Genomic DNA, 23,174 nt, shown 5'->3' on the forward strand with positions numbered 1-23,174 from the left:
AGCCAGGCCCTGATGCAAATTCCATGTCCTCAGAGCACAGTGTACACAGTCTTCAGGCCCCATTTCAACATCACCTATTACATATGGCCATGACCACTAGAATTATACGGCATGGGAGCATCAAATTATGCGGCAGGGTTGACTAAACCATGTGGCAAGAAAAGCCAATTTAATCACAGTGAAGGCTAGATTCACACCTGTAGCTATTGTAGTGCCCACAGATGGTCCACTGCCATTTTAAGGTCACAGCATACAAGACAGCGCAGCTATCTAAGTATGCGAAAGAGATCTTAGGGAGTTTCAGAAAGTTGACCTGGAAATGCACTCTGCCCGCTGCTTGCCATTGACTTTGTGGTTTGTAACTCATGTTTACTTGCTTTTCATTTCCTGGCTTAGGGTCTCCTGGTTCAGGCTTGACGGTTCCCATGAGGCACAGGGTCAAGACTGATTTGCGTATAGCTGGTTCTGAACTGAGGTGGCGAAGTGAGCTAAAGAATGATGATGGATTCAACCCAGATCTGTGACTGGGGGTGAGTGTCTGAAAAGTATCAGCGCTCTGTCTATCATCTCCTTGTGTGTGCTTTGTTCGCCCTAAGTTGGCAGGGTATGCCCATACGTGGGTCCCTTGCTCACTTTGCCACTGGATTCAAGCTAGCCTGGCTGATGGAGGGTGTTACCCAGAAACCAGTCCCAGGATGCTTGTTTCCAGTTCAGTGAAGACTTGGCTTGGCAGTTCGGGCTTGACTGTTCCCATGAGGCACAGGGTCAAGACAGATTTGCGTATAGCTGGGTCTGAACTGAGGTGGCGAAGTGATCTAAAGAATGATGATGGATTCAACACAGATCTGTGACTGGGGGGTGAGTGTCTGAAACGTTTCAGTGCTCTGTCCATCATCTCCTTGTGTTTTCTGTGTTCGCCCTAAGTTGACAGGATATGCGCAGACATGAGTCCCTTGCTTACTTTGCCACTGGATTCAAGCTATCCTGGCTGATGAAGGGTGTTACCCAGAAACCGGTCCGAGGATGCACGTTTCTGGTTCAGTGAAGACTTAGCTTGGCAGTTCGGACTTGACTGTTCCCATGAGGCACAGGGTCAAGACTGATTTGCGTATAGCTGGGTCTGAACTGAGGTGGCGAAGTGATCTAAAGAATGATGATGGATTCAACCCAGATCTGTGACTGGGGGTGAGTGTCTGAAAAGTTTCAGCACTCCGTCTATCATCTCCTGTGTTTGCTTTGTTTGCCTTAAGTTGGCAGGGTATGCCCAGACGTTGGTCCCTTGCTCACTTTGCCACTGGATTCAAGCTAGCCTGGCTGATGAAGGGTGTTACCCAGAAACCTGTCTCAGGATACTTGTTTCCGGTTCAATGAAGACTTGGTTTGGCAGTTCGGGCTTGACTGTTCCCATGAGGCACAGGGTCAAAACCAGTGGCGGCCTTGTGACATTTGAAAGTGGTGAGGCGTAAAACAATTGTCGTACTTCACTGCGGCGAGCGAGCGTAGCGAGCGAGTCTGAACCACCTACAGGGGTTCGTGGGGTCTACACCCTGAGAAAACTTTGAAAAAAAGAGTGGGCAAATGGGGCATTTTCAAGCAAAACAGAAGGTGCTAGAGGAGGGAAGAAGGCCACTGGCTGAGGCAGAAGCAGGGGAGCAGGTAAAGTTGGGGGCCAGCAGCAGTGTAATGCAGGACAGGGATACTTGTGATGAATGGTTCTGCATCAAACATCAGCTGAAATCCAAAATGCTGCCCCAACAACGTAGCTTCCCAGTGCTGGACCCAGTAAATGGAGTTGAGTTTCACAACACCAATTCATCACAGTGACTCAAATGAACACTCAGATTTCTGCAGGAAAGAATGCCTATTTTTAGGAAGAAGCCTACACTTTAAACCATTTACAATGTTTAGATTGTCTTTTCATCTCCAGCGAGTGGCGCCACAAATCAGGCACACCGTGATTGGTGCTTGTTACATGGCGAAAAAGTGACATATACTGAAAATTCAGTCGCCAGCTGCCAAGAACACATTTAGGTCTTCGGTTTATTTGCTGCACTGCTGGAAAGAGCGGGATTCTTTCTGGGAGTTAACACTCAAGCTTTGGCAAAGCCAGTAAGTCTAGCTTTTCCACGAAAATGGTTATAATAGCGTTACTACAGCTACTACTACACTAGTATGGCTACTAACTCTGCTAATGATAACACTACTTAACATTATAATGTAAACGTATATTTATATAGAATGTTCTTGCACTTATGATGTTACCTGCCATGAATAAAAGGAACTATTTCTATATAGCCTAAAGGTTCCTACTGATTAAGTTCTGCTTTACAGCGCACTGATACCCTGAATACATGCCCTGTTGAGGATTTTCGAGGGCCATGCTTGTGGGCTGTACTACCGGGGAGATTGTGGGGGTGTATGGAGAGATTTCAGCTACAAGAAACAGCTGTATAAAACATTCAGGTAGTTGAACATTGTTTTCCACACGACAATAATTACGTACATCCTTTTAATTTCATTCTTACTAATTAAGCCATGGTGCAGAGCAGATAATTACGCTGTCGGTAGTCACCAAAGTAAGAAATATGGTCTAACAACCTTGTTCTTTGGAAGAAAAGCGCCATAAAGATGGCATAAATGGGTTTTCAAGGTTTTTCTCACTTTAATGGGCACCCTATTTGAAAACAATCCTTGCCCAATTAACCACACAGCAAGTAGCATAGAAACATTAAATACAATCTGAGATGCTTCGCAGCACTTTCTAGTGCCTACAACGCCAATCTCCATAAATTATAATCCGTTGGAAGCATTTACCGTCGTCCGGAGTGAGGCCGCTCTTGCCGCAGGCACGGTGGAACAGGAGCAGCAAAATGAGGACACAGTACACATATATTCATTCTAGGTTTACACACACATACACACACACACACACGAAAGTCGCGGCTCGCAATTCTCGCAGGGGGGTGGGGGCCGGGGAAGTTTAAAATTAAAATATAATAAAAGAAAACTTACCAGTCCGCGCCACCTCTGCTCGACTGGTCCTGGGCCGGGGTCCCGCGCTCTTCAACAAACAGGAACAGCCCCGACGTCACTACCAACCCCTGTACTGATGCTGCTCCAGCAGCGCCAGGATTGGCTGGAGGGCAGGGATACTCCCTGCCCATAGGAGACCGGGGGCTACGGCATGAAGCAACCCTCGGTCTCTTAAGGGGAAGGCTAGTGCGTATGTTCGGGCTGATCGTAAAAATGACCAGCCCAAAAACGAACATGCACACTATTGCTGTGACTGTCTAGTGCTCTGCTGTCACTCAACACCCTGATGGCTCCCGCAGCCCCGCCCCCACCCCCTTCAGCGTCCCTCGTTCTACTTCTCCAATGCTAATTCCAATCAGGAGTCCTGATTGGAATTAGCATCAAAGAAGTAGACAAAGAATTTGAATGGGGCCATGGCATTAGTGGGGCAATGCCCCCGCGCCCCCAACGGACGCACCTCCACTGGTCAAGACTGATTTGCGTATAGCTGGGTCTGAACTGAGGTGGCGAAGTGAGCTAAAGAATGATGATGGATTCAACCCAGATCTGTGACTGGGGGTGAGTGTCAGAAAAGTTTCAGCGCTCCGTCCATCATCTCCTTGTGTTTGCTCACTTCCTCCCTCCCATTCCAAAACCTTATTTACCAGTATCCTTCCAAGAGCTGCCTTTCTGTAAACGGGGCTGTAAATCTTGTTCTTCTCTCGTCACATTTGCTGTGCATTCAAAGACAGAGGTCAAATGTCAAGCTGTGTCTTCCAAAGAGCTTGTGACTTCAAAGTGAGAGCGTTTATAGGAAAGAAGAATCCAGAGCAGAGCCCACTAGTGCACCCATTATGCTCCATTTACGAGGCTGTAGCAAAACCCCTATATAGCACATCATGTAACATGCGGATGACAGTGGGGTTTTTTTAGGCACAGAGAGATAAGTGACTTGCACAGAAGCACAAAATGTTGCAGCAGCAACGCTGTCCCGGCTTGTTGGCATTGCATCCCCTCCCCCCACCTCCTGAGCTGTTGCCTCAGGCTCTCCCAAGTATATTTTTCTGATTGTTCATTGCAAATGGACATTCATGTCTGGTGGGTGAACCCGGCGGGGAGAAGGACATCTCCACGTGGTGGATCATTGTGGGGGTGCTGGCCAGGCCCCTGCTGCTGGCTGTCTTCATCTTCATCATGTGGAGTGCTAAGGCGATCTAAGCACTCTACATCAAAAATACCAATCTGTCTTATATAGCGTTACCTAATGCATTTCGGCTGTTTCCAAGCACTGTAAATATCAATAGTAAATACAATTGTCCTCGGATGTGCTTTCAATGCATGGCAGTCTGTGACAAACTCTCTCTCCTCCCTCTCCACTTTCAACTACACTCTCAATTCGCTCAGACTCCTGCACAATTCCATCCAGCAAGATTACAGTTAATTACTAGTGTCCTGGCAATGACCGACTATTATGCCTTATGAAAGCAAAAGTTCCCTTTGTCATCTGGTCATCTAAGCCGTAAAACATGTATTAATGAATTTCTATTTTATCTGATCCTTGAAATGTGTAGAGGGATTGATATCACTTCAAGATGCAATATTTATTATACATCAGACTCCTGGAACTCGTTCTGCATGTCTCTTGGGGCTGGCTTTGGGTGCTATATAGTAAGGGTATAGTGTGTTGGATTATATAAGTATTGTAGCTCCGTGGGTTGAGCCCCCACTGCAGAGAATTGTGTACAAACCAAGGGTATCAGGTTCAAAACTCAGCAAGCTGTTTCAGCCTTTTCATCCTTCCAAGGTCAATAAGGTAAGTGCCATTCAATTGGGCGCTAAAACCTTTAGGGGAGTTAGTGATTTGTCATCGCAACATAAAGACCCACTATTTTAGGGTCTTCTGTGATAGGAATCCAACCACCGGCCTCCTGTGTCTCTCAATTTATTGTACATTCATTTGTTCTTTTAATTTTGCTTTGATAGACTCCTTTCACATTTTCATTTATTTTTTCCTCCACTTTGCTCTTGTTTTGTTTTTATTTTTACATCTTCTCTCATGTTTTATTTAGTTTAATTCCTTGGTTGTCTTCTTTTCGTATTCTGTTTGTAAAGCATGATATTTTTGTGGGAGTGGGGCGGGAGCGTTGGTACAAACACAAAACCGCTCACGAAGTGCTCATGAGGTGGGTGCAGAGCTCCCAGGAGCAAGGAGTTTGATGGCAACTGCCTCGAGGACAGAGGTCACTACTCCTGAAAGAGGTCAATGGAAATATGGCAAATGTTCACTCTTTCTTGGTCACAAGTGGGTCAAGTTTCAATCCCACAGCCAACTCAATACTTTTGTTCCCGCTTCTCTACATTGTTACCCACTTCTGAGGTTTAGCTGGCCACCCCGAAAGCATGGGGCAAAGGCAATCCGTGAATGGGCAGAGGTGTTCCATCCCCAGTGCCACGCCCATTTAAGCTCCATAGTACAGGTGTGTGTCTATCTATGGACATCATCAGGTGACACTCTGGTATTTCCAGTGCTACTTTCTGCTATGTGGAAGAGACCAGTGAGTTCTCTAGCTTGGATTGTAACTGTGACCGACTGGTGATGGATGCCCTGGGCTGATCAGGAAGGAGCCTAGTGGAGATGTTTCATTTGTTTCTTGTATTTGGAGTTTGTATAATGTGATTTTGTGACTGACAGACATAACACTGTGCAGTGAGAAATGAAAGAGGGAATTTAATCTCAATTCCAGAATATCACAAGGGGGATTCTATAAAAATAGCTCCACACTAAGCACTACATGAAAAAAGAACTGAACTTTCTTAGGGCCAAATCAATACACTAGGTGATGCTATTTCCATACATTATCGTTTGTGCGCTGTATAGTTTTATCAGTAAAGCTGTACGTTTTTGCACAAAAGTGTAATGGTCATTTCAACTGAAAATGTATTGTCTGTAATGGCAGTACGCTACAACACCATGCATACACCACTCTATCCCATTCTACTGTATGACACTCTACTCTCATCTACACTACGCCACTCCTCTCTACGCCACTCCACTCCACTACACTCTACTCCATTCCACTCCACTCTACTCCACGACACTCAACTCTATGCCACTCCAGTCTATGTCACTCCATGCTACGCAACCCCACTCCACGCCACTTTATGCCATTTCACTCTAGGCCACTCTAGGCCACGCCACTCTACGACATTCTAATCCACACCACTCTACTCCATGACACTCTACTCTATGACACTCTACTCTATGACACTCTACTCTATGACACTACACTCTATGACACTACACTCTATGACACTACACTCTATGACACTACACTCTATGACACTACACTCTATGACACTACACTCTATGACACTACACTCTATGACATTCTACTCTAGAAAACGACACTCTACTACACTACACTCTGTTATATTCTCGAGTTAGGCCCATGTAGTGAAGCAGCTCATTTTCTTACACTGTCCTCACAAATAAATTTTCCAGCTGTCACCTTTGTACACACGACAATGTTGGATTCGCTTCTCCGAAACTAAACTTGTTTTACATCTACCTTCGCACAACATTATCACAACACCCTGAACATCATGTAAAACGTCTCATTTCACACTACGTACAAATGTCATCACTATCTTCATCCACAGGGCGACAGGACTATCTATATAGCCATCACATCACTAATCTATGCATCGCAGGGCTGCATTCGATTATAAAAGATGAGCATCCCGATAGATTAGTAGAGGAGGTACTTCCGCTGACACAGAAAATTCTTGCATGCTGAGAAATCGCCACGCAGTAACCTGACATCTTGTGACAGGTATCTAGTTTGTGACCAAGACGGGGTCCTTCACTCTATCCCATCAAGTAATGGGGTTGGATCGTCCCTTGGGGGGGATTCTTGGCTGTACACCTACACACACTCTTTGTACACTTAGAGGAGGGTTTGCATAGTTCGGAGTATGCTAGATTGCTGTCTTGTTTATATGCCGGCATATATACACTGTTTTAGCACCATGGTATAACTATATCTACTATTTATGCTTTTGGTTTTTGTAATCACGTTTATCTGCTTCTGTCTACCAATCATTGCAGTACACATATTTTATGCAAGTACTTTTGTTGGATTGGAGAGCAGAGAGATAGGCCAGTAGTTCTTTGATTCAGCTGGGTGGGTGGATGCTTTTTTCAGGAGGGGCCTCATTTCATCGTGTTTCCAGTCCTCGGGGAAGGAGGCCGTGGTGATGGAAGTGTTGAGGACCTTCCTGAGCTCATCTTCAATTGTCTTGCTTCCAAGGTTGAAAATGTGCTGGGGTTAGGAGTCCGGGGGTGCTCCCACCAGAGTGCGCGGAGTTCAAGACGGCGATAGTGTCTTGTGTGGTGAGGAAGTCCCAGTGGGTGAGCAGGTGTTCAGGGTTAGTGTTCATGGGTGTGAGCTGGTTGATGCTGTTGGCAAAGGAGGGTTGGCATTCGAAATTTTCGTAGATGGCCACAATCTTGTTGTGGAAAAAGTCAGCATGGTTGTTGCACAGTTTCTGGGAGGGTGTAATGTCATTCTTGATGCCTGAGGGATTGGTGAACTCCTTCACAATGGTAAAGAGTTCCTTGCTGTGGTTTGTGCTGACTTCAAAGCGGTCTGCTAGGGTGTTCTTCTTAGTTTCTTTTAGAGGCAGTGGTACTAGTTGAGAGTGATGCCGGGGGCGGTGCGGTCTTCATCTTTTTGCTGATGCGCCATTCCATTCTAGTTGCCGGGAGTTGCAATTGGTGGAGTGCAGTTCCTTGGTGAACCAGTATGCTCTTTTGATTTGTCCTTTGACCTTAGTTGTCTTGGCAGTGGCGATGGTGTTGGTGCATTCTGTAATCCACTGGGAGAAGTTTGTTTGCTGCTTGTTCTGGGTTGTGTGTAGAGTCTGGGAGGTGGGAGCAGAGAACGTTGTTCAATTGGTCTTCTGATACCCTTTTCAAGTCTCTGCTCGTAGATCTGGAGGGCATGGTGTCGGAGTAGGTGGGTCCTGGGATGGTGAAGCAGACAATGTAGTGGTCGGACCAGGTGAGTTGTGCAGTGTGGTTGTTCCGGACTCTATCGCTGGAGGTGAAGATGTGTTCAAGAGTGTGTCCAGTGATGTGGGTACATTCGGTGACAAGCTGCTTGAGGCCAATGTTGCTCATGCTCTCCAAGAGGTTGGTGAATTGGCATCCCTAGGGTCATTGAGGTGGAAGTTGAGGTACCCTCAGTAGACGTAGTGCTCGGAGTCGATTGTGAGCGGACGATGAGGTTTAAAATGGTGCTGCAGAAGCTGGGACGTGGTCCTGGTGGCCTGTAGGCAAGGGTGCCTCTGATGGTGCTTTTTCTGTCTGTGTGGAGTTGGAAGTTGACGTGGTCCATTACGGGTGTCAGATCATCTGGGTATGTTGTGCAGCAGATAGTGTCAATGTAGATGATGGCGTTTCCACCTCTATGTTTGTTGGTTTGGTCCCAGTGTGTTATCTTGCAGCCTTTGGGTTGGCAATGGGAATGTCGGGAGCAGAGGCGGGGTTTAGCCAGGTTTCTGTGAGGAAGATGACATCCGAAATGAGGGATGAGATCGTGTCCCAGATCTCAGTGTTGTATTTACTGAGTGATCGTTCGTTGAGTAGGATGCACTGGAGTTGTGTTATGGTGGTCTTGGTCAATGTGCCGGAAGCTTTAAGCACTCAGACTTTCAGGAGGAGGTAGGCGGCTAAGGCAGCGGTAGTGGGGGGGAGCAGCGCACTAGACTAAGAGGTCAGGGGCTACTTACTGGCCTCCATAAGTAGTCCTGGGAGGTGCAGGCAGGGAGGTGGGAGGGCCGGAAGCCGGGTCCTGTGGGCGTCTGAAAATGGTGGGAGCAGGCGGGGGCGGGGCTACAGCTGATCGAATGCCAACAATTACTGAGAGTTGCAAAACAACCAAGATGGCAAAATAAAAGCCCAGATAAGGCTCAAGTAGAAATCCAATATGGCCCAATTACAATTACATTTCAATTTAACCCAAACTACCCGGCGTACAAGGCAAGAGGTCACCCTACAGTGGGACCAAACCAGTGGCCCCGAGGGCTGTGAGCAGTCGTACCTTCAGGAGGAACTAGGCAGTTGAGGCAGCAGGGGGAGAGGCACACAAGACCAAGTGGTCAGGGGCCACTCTACTCTATACCACTTCACTCTACTCCACTCTGCTCCACTATACACCTCTTCACTCACCACCCCTCCACTCCACTTTTCAACACTCTACTCCACTCTATGCCACAATACTTTACTCCACTCTATACCGACTTGCCACCGACACGGAGCTCTGAACTGGAGCTCCCGGGCTTTGGGATCAACTTCGTTGGAAATCCCTCTCTGGCCTGGCCCGACCAATACCATCCAACGCCCTCCATTTTATGGGACCCTGTTCACATCATAGGAGCTTTCGTTTTCTCCCCAGAGCAACGGCTGACCCCACCACCGCCGACCGAGCACTGCGAACTCACTCACCTCGTCGGAGCTTCTGCCGTCTGTTCTCTGGAGTCTCGGCGGGAGAGGTGACTGAGCTGCCCGGATGTTTATGCTGCTCGAGGGGAGGCCTGACAGTTCTAGTGTCTGGAGCAACGACTCCGTGAGGCTCAAGGGAGGCGTCCTGCCCGGCGTCTCAGCCGGTGGCAGGAGCGGGTCCGCCTAGCTATCGTGCTGCTCACCGGGGAGCCTGACTGGTCCGGTTCAGACCGCGCGGGGGATCAGAGCGGTGGCTCCCAGGGATTGCAGTGTGCTGATTCAAGCCCAGGAATTTCTGAAGTGATGGCAGCATCGAATACAGTGGCCAGACGTCGAGGGAGAGACTCGAGGCTCGGACTCCCCAGCGACCTGAGATTGAGGTCATTTGGGTGAGGACAGCTGAGGAGGGAGCTTTGTCCTTCTCCCACTCAGGATATCGATGATGAGAGATTTTGGAGCCATTTTTGTTTTTGGGTTCTCCTTCTGCCCAGCTTTTAGGCAGCTCACCCTGTCTTACAAAATATCTGACACCTAAATTAATGGGAACTGAGAGAGGACTCCCAACAGCTTAAACACTCTCACTGGGGGCAGACATCTTTGAGTGGTTTCCTGGGTTCCCTTGGCACCCTTGCAACTTTTTCATGCTTATTTACTATATATTTTTGTATTAGCTTTTTATTTTTATCCTTATTAAACTGTTGTGCTGTGTATTTTTTTGTGTGTGCTATTCTGCTGGACAGTTCACAGTAAGACACTGTTGAGTGAGGTGAACATGTGGAGCTTTGGATGTGCACGCTGATATTGGATGCTTTGTGTGGGCTCAGCTTACACCGCCGGTGCCCATTGTCTTTTTGACCTATTGACTAATTGTCATTGTCTGGTTGGGACGGGATGCTCCCAGGCATGGGGGCAGGAGATCTGTGAGCAGTGAGTACGGACCGGTGCGCTCTCATTCCATGGTTATTTCACCGGGACCAAATGGCTGCCAAAGATCAACCTTTGCAGATGTGATCCCGACAGGTGTCCTTCTAACATCTATCCACCTAAAACATCTCCTTGCCATGTATATACGGGACAAATCTAACTACTGTACCTTGTTAACAACCGCTAAAGTGTTCCTAACGTGCTTCCTATGCACAGTCTTTCAGCCCATCCTGCTGCCTCTATAAGAGTAGGTCGATTTTGGTCTTCTTCCCCACTTTGGTCACTGATTATTGAGGTGAACCCAAAATGTAGTCATGAAGCAACACCTTCTGTGACCCTGGCTCCCCATCACGGTACTGAGGGCCAAATATCGCATCCTGATGCTGCAATAATTATTCGGATGGACCAGTTACTGTTGCCTGCTAACCCTGATGCCTCTTGACCTCACAATCATCGTACAATTCACTCGATCCCCGGAATATGTGTCTTCTCCTTCTAGTACTTCTATTCGCTACCCTAGTGGCGACTTCCCCTTCCCCCACCACTCTCTCCCTTCTCATTCTCCAACTATGGCAACCAATCAAGCTAAGTCTGGAGTTAACTGTTTCAAATCAATTATCCCCCTAATTTGTCCAAAGCTTCATCTAAACATAACACCCTTGAACAATTTCCTAACTCCCTCTTTGTTGACCAATTCCATAGGAGCTGTTATGGGAGGCTCAAAACTGACTTCATTTTCTTCACTCACAACATCCCTTCCTGGTCCACCAGCTTCTATAACTCCTTCAATGTCACCTCCTCCTCCTCTATCCCACATGGGCAACAGCTAAAAATCTCCCCCTCTTCGTGTATTAATGGCTCACTCACTATCTCACTCTTTAACAATGGTACTGTCTTAATTCAAGCAAAAGACATTTGTCTCTCTCTTTTTGACCACCTCTTCCCTTCCCTTCTCCCCACTTCTGCAACCGCGATCTCCCTTGATTATTCTTCTAACTCCTCGCTTCACTCCCTATCTCCTCCCCTGACCCACCTTAACTCCAATAGGCTGCTCTACCGGGAAGTCTCCCCCCTAGCAGACCCTCTGCCCCCGTCTCTCCTGCCCCCTCTTCTCCCAATCTTCCCCCTTCTAAATGGGACGTTACCCACAACACATCAGCCATACCTATGGATAACACTCTCCTTTTCCCCTCTGCACCATCCTGGAATGCCACAGTAACCTCCTCCCCCCTATCCCTGACCACCACCCCCTTTTTAAAACCATCTTTCCAACAGCTTGGTTTCCCAGTCTACTCTGCATACCTTCTCCCTTTTTCCCTCCCTTTTCCTCTACCCTTCCCGCTCTCCCCCTCTCCTTATATCATGAATTCTGCACAGACCCCTTTCTTCTCTCCTCATCCTCCTGTCTCTCCATTATTGCTGCTCAACCCTTTACCCCCCTGGCAATCTCTTCCTTCTCCCTCCCCGGGCCTAGTAGAACCATACTCTCCCCTTAACTACCCTCTAGGTCATTCCCGCCCCACTCCATCTTGTTCCAGCCCCCTTCCATTCACCTCTCCTAGCCCACAGGACTTCTCCAGACCCTTCTCCTTTCTTTTCCCCTAACTTCCTGCCATTCCATGACTCCCCTCCTTCCCCTCCCCGCTTTCCGCCCTCCCTCCATTTTGCACACCCGTCTCCTCCTAAATTTGAACTCAATTCTTCTCCCCTGTTCAACAGCTGCAATGATAACTCTCTTTCCACCTCAGATGCAACGACAATGTCCTTCAACCACCATCTATCTCCACCTTTCTCTCATGACTTCCCTCTTCCCCTTCCCGCATTCTGTCCTCCCTCCACTTTCCACACCCATCTCCTCCTAAATTTGAACTCCGTTCTTCTCCTCTTTTCAACACCTGCAAAGATAACTCTTTCCACCTCAGTTGCACTGACAATTTCTTTCAACCACCATCTACCTCCACCTTTCACTCCTGCACCCCATTACTCCTTCCTCACCCCCATCTCTCAACACCCACCCTCGCCAATTGCACTCCCTCCGGAACCCATCGATCCACCCAACATTCCATGCTCCGCTCTACTCTCTTTAGAAAATAAACTAGGATTCCTCATCTCCTCTATTTCCCAGCTTGAAGCCTCCATCTCACTCCTTAGTACTAAAATTTCCACCTTTCCCAACAACCTTTTTCCCCTGGCAAACACCCACTTCCCCAAACTCCCGAGGAATACTTTGCTCCAGCGCCCCAAAAAAGCTACACATAATTTGTCATCTGCAGACATCGCTAATTTATTGGCTAGTTACAAGACTTCTAACGCCATTTCCCCGTCCCCTTTCCTCTCCAACTTAGTCTACTCTGTGCACTATCCTGACCATCTCCTCTGCCAGAACTAAACATCAGCCTTATTCTATCCTGGCACCCTCATACCGGAACATAATCCCCATCACCCCTATAAGCCCAATCGCCCCCTTCACCAAAACAGTCCTATCAAAAGGTCTGCTGCTTGCTACACAACTGCAGATCTGCGGTTAAACTCAAGCTTGGAATTTCTGACACCATCACTCTTCACAATCTTGACATTCTTTTTCTCACTGAGACCTGGTTTAACGACATCTCTCATACTATTTTTGATCTTCTTCTACCTACTGACTACTGCATCTTTAGAAACGATAGAACAGATACAGTGGGAGGAGGTATTGCAATCATCTTCAGAAACTCCCTTCAATTCAAGGTTTTTCCCAACAGCTCCTTCCATACATTTGAATGCCTTTCCTTGGAGCTTAAAGTGCAACACTGCTCCCCTTTCAGATTTCATGCCATTTATCACCCGCCCGGTGACTGCTCCTCTTTCTTGGAGGAACTCACCAACTTAACTAGCAACCAATACGCTCAAAGTGACAGACAGATTTTTCTGGGAGACTTCAATCTCCACTGGGGCTCCTTGGAAGACTCAGCTGCTAATAGACTTGCCACTTTTCTCTCAGCTAATGATCTTCTCCAACACTGCACGGAACTCGAAGGGCTCAATTCTTGACCTTGTTATATCCAAAGCAGATATGCCAACTATTTGTGTCCCTGTTCCAGTAGACTGGTCTGACCACTTCCTCGTCCCCTTCTCTCTTCACCTTTCTCAATCTGTATCTCTTGGCCAACTGAAAAGGTCTACTATCTAGTTCCGTAACACCAAAATTATTGATCTTGACATTCTTTGCGATTCTTCCATGCTATCATTCCCAACTTTAGACCCTAATGTCAATGTTCTTACCTCCCAATGCCTCTCCAGCCATGCAGTCAAAATTGATAATGTTTCTCCACTGCAAAGCAAAAAGAAAAGGCCTATTCCTTCTGCTCCATGGTTCAATAAAACTCTTTATGCAGAAAGGAAGAACCTGAGACTCCTGGAGAAACAATGGAGACAATCACCATCCACCACTAATCTCTCTATTCTGCACTCAACAAGATCAAAATACCACAAACACACTTTTCCAGGAAAAAGCATCACACTTCAGAAACCTCCAAGACTCAGCCAAAAACAAAACAAAAAAACTATTTGACCTCATCAAAAATTCAAACGCCTCTCTCTCAACCTTCGAGCCTGATGATCCTCCAAAGAAAGCAGAAGAGTTCGCTATATTCTTTGATAAAAAAGTGAAATTACCGGTGGATCAGGTCATTCATCCTACCCTCTTAGAGGAGCGCAAATCCTTAGTCACTTTGATGTCCTCTCTGAAGATGCCCTCCTCAAATGCATTCTTGAAACGAAACCCTTTAGTGTGCCTGGGCCAAACTGTGATCCCAATCAGACACTGAAACACAATTACAAAAACGAATACGTCATTGGGAGTATAGAGGCCCTACCGTTGTCAGTTCTTGTAGCTTGGGGTCCGAAAGAGAGCTGGTCTGGATATACCGCCTCTTTTCACCTAGGAGTGGGGGAAAAAAAACATTCAGTATGGGCTTCAGTGAAGCTGCTCCAGCATTGACAACAAACATTATGGGGCATATTGCGTTAAAATTATCGCCGCTTTAGCGGCAGAAAACTGCTGCTAAAGCGGCAATAATGGGCTTGATAATATGCCGCAGATAATTCCCATAGAAGCCCATGTTGACACAAGAACATGGGCTTCTATGGGAATTCTCAAGGGCATATTATCAAGCTCATTATCGCCGCTATAGCGGCAGTTTTCTGCCGCAAAGCGGCGATAATTTTAACGCCATTTGTTGATAATATGCCCCGATGTTCGGCTGCAAGCGATGCCTCCAGTTCGACAAGCAGAATCGATACTGAGCAATTACTGACCAGCCAGTAATTAATTATCTTTTCAGGGTCTGACCAGAGACAGCAGAATAGACATTTCGAAAGAACGGACAAAGTGGCATATTATCAAGAAACGGTGTTAAAATTATCGCCGCTTTAGCGGCAGAAAACTGCCGCCAAAGCGGCGATAATGGGCTTGATAATATGCCCTTGAGAATTCCCATAGAAGCCCGTCTGTCCGTTGTCCGTGAAGGATTCTTTAACGGACGCCATTTGTCCGTAATTTTAACCGGGCACTGGTCGCACCACCCTAAAGCCGGCACAGCTTCCACCCACCTCCCTTCTTGACTCCTATGCTGTTGAGGTCGGGTGTAACAGACTCCGATGCAGTACCAAAGCTCAGATACCCAGCAGCATTGGAGAGGCACAGCGGGATGGCAACCCTCACACCTTCAGCCCTTGATGAGCTGTTAAGAGGTGCTTGAAGGTGACTGAGAGGGAGGGGCTGATGCTTCAGGAGCAGGGGCATCTATTCAGATGCAAACAGCCCTGAATGCTTCACGTCTTTGCAATTCAGAAGGGCCTCACACATTCCCTTTCTGCCCAGGGTCCAAAACATCCTAGAACCGGCCCTGATTACCCTGAGGCAGCACGTGGTTCTCTTCACAGAGCTTAATTACTGTCACTAAATTGCAAGCAAACCTCGGTTCTTCAAACATGCAGTCTATAATGTAATAAAATAAAGAAATGGCACAATGGCACCCACACTGATTAACAAAGTATGGAAGACAATCAGTTCTCTTGGAGTATCTCCTTTAAGTACTGTACATCACGGTGGGGGATGGCAAAACTAACATTTTGGAAAGAGAGCCTGTCTTCTCGTTGTCTTGTCCAGGAGGAGGTGAGGAGCCCTACCCCACCCTGGAAGATACCAAGATGATACTAGAATACTGCATGCCCACCCCTGTGCCTACCCTGGTGGATCCTGTTCCCCCTCCTGTGATGGCTCCTGCCCCCCCCCCCAGTAATGGATCCTGACCCCCCCATGTGGTGGCTCCTGTCCCCCCGCCTGTGATGGCTCCTGTCCCCCCTGTGGTGGATCCTGTCTCCGCCCTGGGTGGCTTCTGTCCCAGTCCTGGAATGGCTCCTGCACCGAGGGTGAAGTTCTTGATGGGCCTCTTCTCAAAAAGGCTCAGCTCAAAATTAATATGGAAAGGTGGGCGAGTGAGTAAGTGAAGGGATGGGTGGAAGGCTGGATGAATTAGGGAAAGGGTGAATAAATGAATGAAAGATTGAATAGATGGATAATGAGAGAGGATGGATGGATTGATGAGTGAGTGGAAGGATGGATGAGAGAAAAGGTAAATAGCTGGATGTTAGGGTGGAAGGGTAGCTGGATGGGTAAAAGGGTGGATGGATGAGTAAAAGGATGGATTGATGAATTGATAAGTGCAAGGGTGAATGGATGGACGGATGAGTGAAAGGGTGGATGTAAGGATGGATGAGTGAGTGAAAGGGAGGGTAGATGGACAAAAGGATGAATAGATGAGTGAAGGAGTGAAAGGATAAATGGATGAGAGAAAGGATGGATGAGTGATAGGGTCAATGGATGGATGAGTGGATGAGTAGATGGATGGGTGGGTGGAAGGAAGGATGGCTAAGTGAAAGGGTCGATGGAGAGAAAAAGGGAGGATGGATGGATGACTGAAAGGGTGGATGGATGAGTGAATGGATGGATGGGTAGAAGAGTGGATGGATGAGTGTACAGATGGATAGGGTGAAAGGGTGGATGGATGGATAATGGATAGATGAGTGAAAGGATGGATGAGTGAAATGATAGATGGAAGGATACATGATGGATAGGTTTGCAAATGGTTGAATATGTGTGGATATGGCTGGGCTTACTTATATACTATTGCGCGACCTCCTCTGATGCGTCTGTAAAACTTACCTATTGTCCTGAAGTTTTGTCCTGAATTTTGACCTCCTGTCCTGAATTTGTGTCCTGAATTTTGACCCTTTGTCCTGAATTTTTACACTCACCATCCTGAATTTGCACCAATGCCAGTTGGTCACCCTACCCTGAATCCATTGCTGGCTGGATCGTGAAAGCCTGTTGTAAAGATTACCTCAGCTCAGACCGCCGCAGCCTTGTGACGCGCCCTTGGACGCTTAATTGCAGACAGAAGAATTGCAAGAGAGAGGCAGGACAATTACGGCGCGTGCCAGAAGTGTCCAAGATTGGGGCCGGAAGCAGAACAACAAGCTAGGTGTCGTGTCCCTCTCACCTGGGGCGGTGGTACACTCCAGCGACGGCTGGTCGTCGTAAGCAGCGTGTTTAAAAGCATTCAGGTAATCAGGGTCCATTGAGACTCACTGGAAGGACATTCAAGAAGCGTTTGTTACTTCACAGCACACGTGTAGAGTTTATTTCAGTTTAACGCTTTTATAACGTCGCTCCGCCACGAGGCACTGGCGAACCACGCAATGAAACACAATAAACATACGATACAGTGATACAGACATTCCGCTGCGGAATAAATGAATAGCAGGAGGAATTCATAGCAGAAATTAACTTCATAGTAAACAGATGGCAGGTTGAACAATTGAATTAACTGAAAGGTGCGCTTGAGCCATTTTCTACATAAACATTTAGCAGCTTGAAGGGCGGGGGAGGGGACGGCCAGTACCGCGTAACCTGAAACTTGTAACCTGAAACTTTAAAGGTGTTGTTTACTGTGACTGATGGAGACTGGGCCTCCAAGGAGCTCCTAAATACAAACTCTTACAGGGGGGAGAAGGGGTGGGGCTAGAGGGGTGGATGGAGGATGAGTAGGTTGGGAGAAAACAAAGATGAAGGTACGAAGATGGATGGGTCGAGAGATGAAAGGATTGGCAGAAAAGGTTGGATGATGGATAAAAGAGGAAGGGAGGAAAAAGACAAGGAAGAAAGGGGAGAAGAAAGAACGGATAAAAAGATGGATGGGTGTCAGGATGGAAAAGGTACAAACGGGAATGAAAAGAAAGATGGCAAAAGACAAAATGATGCAGGTTTTACTATAGCTGCGCATTTCCGTTACCAGTTAGGCTCAGGCCTATTTTTGAATTTATTTTCTAAGCATCTAAGTGTATAATGTTAATCAAGGAGCATCATTTTCATACACCTAATCTAAGATATATTTGCACCCAAGTTTTAATTGAAATGAGGCACATCAACTCGTTCACAGTCTCCTCACTAGTCAAAATCAAAATATGACATATATTTGCTAAATAAAATCTTGCACCTGGGATCATATATAGCATTCTCATGCAACTTGAAAATGTGGCAACCCTGCTTCCTTATAGGGCACTTATATGGCAGTTCCTCATGGCACATGCCCAATAAAAAAAACAGTGCAAATTTGTTTAGGCAGACAGCATACATGTGTAACGCTAGACATTAAGTCAATGCACTGTTTTTCTCTGGAGGCTTTGTTTTTGAATTCACACCTTTTGCATAAAACTATATTTTGACTAGAGTCTCTCCCACTCCAGTCTCATGGGCTGCTTGTTGCTCTAGGAAGCCGCTTTCATAGAACCCACGCTTCTCGTGAACGGTTAGTCCCTCAGTGGTTTGGCTGCCTACCACATATCCGGAGTACGCTGCTTTCCCCCACAGCTTCTGTTGCAATCACCAAACTTCTCTTCATGAGATACTGGGATTAAACTGCATACTGTTTATGTAGCTGCTTCTGAACTGTCCCTGATCTGCCCTTATCCTTCTGGAGATGTTATCTGCTGCACTGGGACACACAACACGAGGTCAGCCATTACTAATAGAGGGTGGGAACCCAAGTTCAACCATTCTAGTAGCGAGAGACAGAGGTGTAGACATAGAGGCAGTCTGCTGCGTGTCTGTCTGTCTGGTGGCCCACCGTAGTCAGAACACACAGTGTCAATAATAGTGGCTCAGAACGGTATCCATACGGGACACTGCTCCAGGCCATTCCAAGTAGTGCTGTGTGTCTGGACCCAGGATTACCAGGTCTGAAAACACCGGACCAAATAGGCCCCGGCTCAAAAACACTGAACCCAAAATATTGTGCTGTTGCTGCGCCCAGCTTCTCCTGCCTTCATCGTGCACAAGGGGAGCTATGCCCCCCCAGCTCTCAGCTCACGTCGAATTCTCTCCCTCTGAGCCCCTGGACCAAGGCCCTCAAATTTGCCCCTCCACACCAGTAGCATAGCTAGTGTGTCATGGACGTATAGTCAAGCAAGGAAATGCCCCCCTGCTGCTCTTCGAATTTTAAAACACACTAATAATCAGGGTTCAGTCATTTGACCTCCAGTGCCACTGCACCTCCTACCCCGCTGGAAGCTATGCCCCCTGCTGCATCCAGTTACCTCCTTAGTGACGATCTGGCCCAACTTCGTTCCCCAGATGGGCAAAGCATGCAAAATTACACCAGGTTTTCCTTGGTCTGTGTATATTAGACCTGTCAGCCTTAGAGTGCCCTTCCCCCAAACGTTTTGCCTTCCATCTCTGTTTTTGATCATCTCCTTTTTGCTGGCCTTAGGACTCTGCACACTTTACCACTGCTAGCCAGCGCTAAAGTGTATGTGCTCACTCCTTAACCCCTTCCCTGCTCATGACGGAACCGTTCCGTCATGAGCCACGGTTGGCGTGTGCTCATGACGGAACGGTTCCGTCATGACAATCCTGTTGGCGGCCGCTCCGCCTGCGCGGCGCTGTTTCCCCGCCTGTGCGAGGGGACAACGCAAATGGGCGGAGTCATGACGGAACCGTTCCGTCATGAGCACAGCTCAACTGTGGCTCATGACGGAGCGGCTCCGTCATGAGCACAGGCCCGCCGCGCTGCCCCCCTGCCCCCCCCAGCGCTGCAGCGGAATGTCCGCAGCAGCGAAGGGGTTAAAACATGGTAACATTGGCTTATCCCCAATTGGCATATTTAATTTACTTAGAAGTCCCTGGTGAATTGGTACAATGAGTTCGCAACCTTCTTCAATAAAACAATGGTAGACATCTACGATACACTTAGAGGCAACATAGGTTCGGATCAGAATCAACTAGCGGACTCCATGGTTATCCCAGCCTCACCAGTCCTGACTCACTTCCCAGCTTTAAATGAGGAGAAGAGTCATTGCTAAAATCATATCAGGCTCTCCTCTAGATCCCGCACCCCCCCACATCCTTCACAAGGGGATGGAAGCCATTCTTCCAACTACAATAGAGCTACTCGCACTCTCACCAGACTCCGGGACAGTCCCAAAGAAGTGGAAACATGCAATCATAAGACCCCTGCTAAAGAAACCCCGCTTAGATGCAGCAATGTTGGGCAACTATCGTCCTATCTCGTTACTACCCGTCTGAGGAAAAATACTTGAGAAACACGTCAATCATACGCTACCCCAATTTCTTGAAAAAAACATTATTTACATCAGACACAGATGGGTTTCTGCCCACAGCATAGTACTGAATCGGCTCTCTTGGTGGTCACTGAGGAGCTTAAAAGCATCCTTGACCAGTAGGTCTCGGCCGCAATTCTGCTCCTGGATTTAAGTGCGGCGTTTGACACTGTAGACCACCACATTCTGTTAAGAAGGCTTAGGGAAGTCGGGATTCAAGGCAAAGCCCTAGAGTGTCTCACCTCCTTTTTGATGGACAGATTGTTTCAGATCATGGAAACTGCCTGTCCCTCCGACACTATGCCAGCTATATGTGGAGTACCACAGGGCTTGTCTCTCTGCCCCACGTTGTTCAACGTGTATATGCGTCCTCTGGCGATAAAGTCTGGGCTGTCTGTCATCTCCTATGCGGATGACATACAGCGGGTGGTCTCCTTTGCGAATGGCCTGAACCCAAAACATAATTAATTAGTGCCTTGTCTGGAAAAGGTGTCGAATTGGATGGCCAACTGTTGCCTAAAATTAAATGTCGGCAAAAGAGAATTGATGATCGTGGGGAATAACCATTGTGCCAGGCCTGTGATTAGTTGGCCTAAGGACATGGAAAACGCTCCCATCCCCAAATCCTCCATAAAGAACCTGGGTATGTGGCTGGACAAATTACTAAAAATGATTGAACAAGCTAACAAACTAGCAGCCACATGCTTTGGCGTTCTTGGAATGATCCGGAAGATTATAGGGCGTATCCCGGAACACCTAAAAAGAATTGTGATTAAATCCCTGGTGGTGTTTCGCCTCGATTATGGCAATTCCCGCTATTTGAGCTCACCAAAATATATATCAAATAGACTGCAGGTTGCACAAATCACAGTGGCCAGGTTAGTCCTCAAAATCCCAAGACACAAATCAGTAAAAGCGTCCCCGAAACAGTTCCACTGGCTGCCCATTGATGCCAGGATCAAGTTTAAATCACTTTGCCTGGCTCAAAAAGCAATGAATGACAGGGGCCCTCGGAAAATCATCCGAGACTTCATCTCCCCAAGATGTCTTAGGTCTGCACAAGACCACCTTATGAGAACCTCAAGAACTAAAAGATCAAGATGGGAAGGCAGATCTTTTTTCTCACCTGGTCCCGAAGTTGTGAAACTCTATGCCCTGGGAGCTGAGACTGCTTGAAGAGGAGCCCAGCTTCAGGACGAAGTTTAAGGCATGGCTGTTCCCACTTTAACCCCAAACTGCCCACCCTCGCTCACAGCACCCTCATCCAGTGCTGGGAATCCATGCGCTTTACAAAAACCAAAACATAAACATGTATCCAGGGCCTGTATATTAAATGCTACAAGTGGACCTGCAGCACTTATTGTGCAATCCGCTTAAGTAGCCATTTAAACCCCTCGCCGCCATGCCATTTCCAGCCTGCATGTGCAGTTTTTAAACTGCAATTTCGACCTGGCAAAATAAACCTTTTCATAAACAGGTGTATTTATGCACTCAAATTTAAACCTATAATAGTTAACATATAAACAATTGTTACAGAAATAATGCAATTTTTTAGTGTGCAACTATGGTACGACCTCTGCCCAGTGCTCTCGTACAGTATTGGCGATAGCTGATCACCAATGGTAAACCAAACCCAGAGTGCACAACCTTAAGGCCTGCGGGCTTCCTATGTAAACAAAATCAACAATAATAAGACAATTAATTGAAACAGAGTATATGCTCTTCAGTACTTCAATTATTTGATTGAAAACATTGAGGATGTCAGTGTCCAAATTTCAAACAAAATGTTGCTCCACATTTGCAGAAACAGTGTCTGATAATGCAAGATCTTTCTCGTTTAAATAGTGATGTCCAAAACCCAATGCATTTTAAGAAAACTCTTCATCAGAGGTAAGTGAAAAGGAGAAATGGGAGACAGAAAGGTCTAATCAGGACAGTTTTATGGGAAAATGGAAGAAATGCCTAAACAATGACACAGTGTTAGCATGCAATCCTTAAATGTGGCTGCTGATTCCAGGGGTGGCTCCTCCGCAATGGCGGAAGAGCATCGCCCCACTGGCTCAGAGCCAGCAGGTGAAAAATAAAACAATAGTCCATCATCGTCTTATTTTTCACCTGCTGCCTGAGCAAGCGTGTGTAGGGAGGGGCGATGCTATTGGAGGGTGAAGAAGGACTGGTTTGTGCACTTCTAAGTGTGCATGTGTGTTTGGCTGGCCATCTTAGTGGCCAGTCAAACACACATGCACACTTAGGTTTCTCCAACCCAGCTCTATTGAACAGCACAGACTCCCTGTCCTGAGCAGAGCGTCAAACCAGCCCACTCAGGCCAATCCCTGCAAGAGCAGCGTGGGCATTGCACTGGGAGTCATAGATGCTGTCCCAGTGTCTGCTGGTCCAGGAAGAAAAACACAGAGGCACAGTGCAGGAGGCAGCCGGCAGCTTCAGGTAAGTCTTCATTTAAAAAAATGTATTATTAAACTCCCACCCCGCACTCCAACTCCCGTGCTCCTCCTGCAACCCCTCCACCCACCCCATCACTTTTTGCTTGTGGTGACTGCCACTGACTGATTCCCTGTGCTGGGGTGAGTTCTTCGACAGGTATATCTGTGGTGAAATTCCATGCAACATGTCAACCAACCACATGTCCTGGTAGTGAAAAACTCAAATTCGTTTTTCATTACAGCAAGGCCTATCCCTCCCATAGACTAACAATGGAGTTACCCTATTACATTTTATAAGATGTCATTTCCAAATGAGAGCAGGTAACCAGTTGATGTTTGGTGTCTTTGGAATTGTAATGAAAAATCCTAACTTATGGTGAAGTCAGATTTTAAATTACAATTTGTTAAAAGTTGCCATTTTCCTGCCTTAGCCAATTAGTGCCTGCAGCCTGCCTTTGGATAAATGACTGGGTGTAGCTGACAGGTGGGCTTTGTGTATTCCTCCTCAACAGCCACACACAATGGAGAGCTTAGATTCACCTGGGTGGGCCATCAGTGGGAGGATGAAGCTGGACCCAGTCCTACTTACACTTGAATAGGCTGTGTACTGCCTCCACACAAAGGGGTGCATA

The 23,174-nt window shown here is 47.1% G+C and overlaps 1 protein-coding gene across 2 annotated transcripts in view; it reads right to left on the reverse strand.

Moving 5' to 3' along the window:
- PARVG (parvin gamma) overlaps positions 1 to 23,174 on the reverse strand; it is a 282,942-nt gene that overhangs the window by 221,951 nt on the left and 37,817 nt on the right. For both annotated transcript variants that reach the window (XM_085652454.1, XM_085652453.1), the window contains exons 2-3: positions 16,984 to 17,071; positions 14,296 to 14,360 (exon numbers count right to left, since the gene is read on the reverse strand). In XM_085652454.1, coding sequence (XP_085508580.1) covers positions 14,296 to 14,360; positions 16,984 to 17,062 — 144 coding nt within the window. In that variant the 5' untranslated portion in view covers positions 17,063 to 17,071. The remainder of the gene's footprint in view (positions 1 to 14,295; positions 14,361 to 16,983; positions 17,072 to 23,174) is intronic.

The sequence above is a fragment of the Triturus cristatus genome, chromosome 4_1, assembly GCF_964204655.1.
Source record: "Triturus cristatus chromosome 4_1, aTriCri1.1, whole genome shotgun sequence".
Classification (NCBI taxonomy): Eukaryota; Metazoa; Chordata; class Amphibia; order Caudata; family Salamandridae; genus Triturus; species Triturus cristatus.